Here is a 3,003-nt window from a genome sequence, read left to right as displayed (position 1 = left end):
TATAAAACAAACAGTTCAGTTCCTGAAGCACTTTAGTTTACCTCGCGGTATATCTGAACAGGGCTGTCAGTTCCTCAGCATGAGTCTGCAGGGCAGCTGGAACGTTTGCTTTGCTTAACACTCAGACACGTGAAATTTCGGACTGCGTGTTCGGCTAACGAAATGAGATATGCCTATTAAATTATGAAATTCATGCTTGAGAATCTCTCATCTTGGTGCAATGCTAATGCGAGACTGACGCGGGAACGTCCGTTTTCAAGTTCCCATTCTTTGTTTTCTTTCGTCCAGACCGGTATTCAATTTCACACCTGGTCTTATAAAGATACTGTCCTGATCGTGTCCTAGGTCAAGACTAACAATGCAAGGTACGTTCGTCGGCACCCCACACGGAGAGAATGACTAGGTAACATTGCCGCCTAGCTGATGCTGATCTTATCCACGAGCAAGGCGAATTTTTGGGGCGGATTTAGCACATCCCTTGGAGTAATGCACTAAAACAGGGGTCCTATAGTGGTAGATATCCCTGGAAACGCCTCATGCCTGTTGGCCTAGGTGCTGCCGCCTATGCTTGTTTGTATTCCAGAACCTCAAAACGAGAAGACCTCAAAATTCGCTACGATATGTTGTTGGCGCGCTCGCAACTTCCACATAGCCTTAGAAGACCATTGCCACCCTGCGAAGGACCAAACCTGTCAGCGTTCAAGAGAGGGGGGCTTGCTATCCACTTCATAAAGCTTCTCAGTTCGTCGCCGCGCTTGGACGGATCTGAAGGAGCCGAAGGAAGCCACAGCTATGTCTTCAAAGTTCGCATAGGTAAGAAGAAGTATGCACTGAAGGTGGTAGGTACATACGCGCATAGTTGATCACGACTATATCGTTCAGGCCTAATATGCGTCTAGTTCAAGTTCTTCAGTGTCGAGCACGAACGCTCTTCAGTATTTCCTACCGATAAGGTCAAGGCAAGCGATGAGATAATCGCTTATCACTCTGATCCATTTTTTGCAGAGTGTAGAGCATACGGAAAGTTGCAAACCCATGAGCAAGAGCAGGAAAGAAAACGAACAAGAGACGAGAGGCGGCAACATCGGGAACATCGACACCGACTATGTTTGCGGCGGCATAAAGACATAAAAATATGCCATGAATTAAGGTAAGATGAGAGGATCCTCTTCGACGTGTAATAGAAGCATGTATCGAAAGACCTTGCCAGCGCGTATGAGACTAGAATGTCCCATGGTAGCGAAGACATGTCGCCAAGTTTGCCATGCAAGCACAAGGGTAAAGCACGACGCAAGACAAATCGCGTAGATTTCCGGGGGGTACATAGTAACTTGATTACGAAATTCCAGAGGAAAATTCTTCCTCTGTTACCTGCGGTTGCCTTGACGTACTTATACTTCGCCTAAATTCGTATTTTCTGGAACCCGGTTTAAGGCTGGTAGTGTCGGGTCGGTCCGCTACCCACTCACTAAAAATACTACCATAGATGCCAAAAATACTTAGCCAATGAAGAGATGGGCTTAATTATAGATAGATGTAATTACTAGTATTTAAAATCCGTTATCCGCCTCTCCAGAACAAGACTATCTGGACTATCGACTTCTTATAATTGTGTTTCTCTGTTTTATCTGTTCTCCCCAGATATCAGTTTCCACTTTGTATACTGCAAACGACCGACCCACACCATGTCGGCCAAAGTCCTAGATGGCCATCGTCTTACCCTGTTTAGGAAATGCTACCAACTTCAAGCTCAGTTTCCTGGTATGGAAATAGACTGTAGAGTTGCGTACAATGGTGAGATCCATGTATATCGTCATGACAAAGAGGCTTCTTGGCCTACTCAAGTGAGTTTTTGAAGTTGCGAGTTTATCGAACAGCGCACTCACTCTTACAAAAGGATAAAAATCCCACGCGAGTGTATCTACCCTGCGATTTCCAAACGGTGAGAGAATCACAATCAGTAGGTGTCATCGGTGGTTTTGACCCTGCCAATCGATCAAGCCTCAACGATCGATCTCTTGAAGCCACACCTGATCTTTTGTATGATCCGTACGCTTCGCCAAGTGGGAAACACTCTTCTCCAGTCGCATCCATTGAGGGTCTGGGCGCTGATGAAAATCGCACCATTCAACAGAGCGAGCTGGACTTCAGTTTGCAAAACTGTAGCGACAATGATGGACTTCTATTCCTACTTTACATCCCTCCCTATGCAGACACTCAGTGACCACAATCATGGAATCGACGTCCTACGGCCTCCAAAAAGGCGACCAATTCCAGCGAGATCCCCGCATGGCTACCTGCACAAGCGACGACGTTTAGGTCACGACTCTTGATTAATTGTTACCGTGGGCAAGTTTGGCGCAGAAGTTGATGGAGGCTCTAATAAGTTGGCAAGATGACGTGTTGATCCCTTGACGCCTGTTGGTTGTTTGATTCTGGAGCGTGTCTTGTCAATGATTTTCTTGGCAGCTTAAGCAGACTAGATTTAGATGGAAGTTCCAGGTGCATAGTATCAGGTCTGTCATAAATGCGCTCGTTCTCCTTGAATAGAGTCAGAGATGCCGTGTTGCCTATAAATAAGTACTGGTGCATCCGGAGCAGTTCTTCAAACCTGTATCGGTCATTGTAATTGAAAATTTCTCGGTCTCGAGTCATTAGTTTCGCACTGGGTATATCTTACCGGAGAACGTTGAAAAATTCGTATAAGTGATTTATTTCAGCGTATAAAGGAATGAAGAATAGCTTCTCGTTCGTTGTATAGACCATAACAACGTACGTGCGTATCGGCGAATTTGAGAAACTCTTGTACCACCCAGGAGCTTATCGCCACCTTCTAGACAACATGACTACAGAGGCACGAATTCTTGAAGCAACACGCCGTCTCAATGAGGTGACATTCAAAACACCTCACTCACCACACAGGGGAGTAAGTGAATTAGCAGCAGGGTTCTCGCCCTCCGAGACTCTCAGTTTAGAGTCTCTAATATGCTCTATACGCGACAG

At 45.8% G+C, this 3,003-nt stretch overlaps 2 protein-coding genes across 2 annotated transcripts; both read left to right on the top strand.

Moving 5' to 3' along the window:
* Positions 1–536: 536 nt before the first annotated feature.
* On the top strand, positions 537–1,131 carry EJ05DRAFT_515655 (uncharacterized protein; the record flags this gene model as incomplete). The annotated part of the gene is made up of 3 exons (XM_033748626.1): positions 537–839; positions 900–953; positions 1,006–1,131. 3 exons carry the CDS (start codon positions 537–539, stop codon positions 1,129–1,131), a joined length of 483 nt encoding a protein of 160 aa, XP_033594882.1.
* A 477-nt stretch (positions 1,132–1,608) lies between these two features.
* Positions 1,609–2,224, top strand: EJ05DRAFT_515654 (uncharacterized protein; the record flags this gene model as incomplete). The annotated part of the gene is made up of 2 exons (XM_033748625.1): positions 1,609–1,844; positions 1,898–2,224. The coding sequence occupies exons 1-2, from the start codon at positions 1,686–1,688 to the stop codon at positions 2,222–2,224; spliced, it is 486 nt and encodes a 161-aa protein (XP_033594881.1). The 5' UTR covers positions 1,609–1,685.
* Positions 2,225–3,003: the final 779 nt, after the last annotated feature.

The sequence above is a fragment of the Pseudovirgaria hyperparasitica genome (assembly GCF_010093815.1).
Source record: "Pseudovirgaria hyperparasitica strain CBS 121739 unplaced genomic scaffold EJ05scaffold_70, whole genome shotgun sequence".
Lineage (NCBI taxonomy): Eukaryota > Fungi > Ascomycota > Dothideomycetes > Acrospermales > Acrospermaceae > Pseudovirgaria > Pseudovirgaria hyperparasitica.
This window is presented reverse-complemented; position numbering and strand designations above follow the sequence as displayed.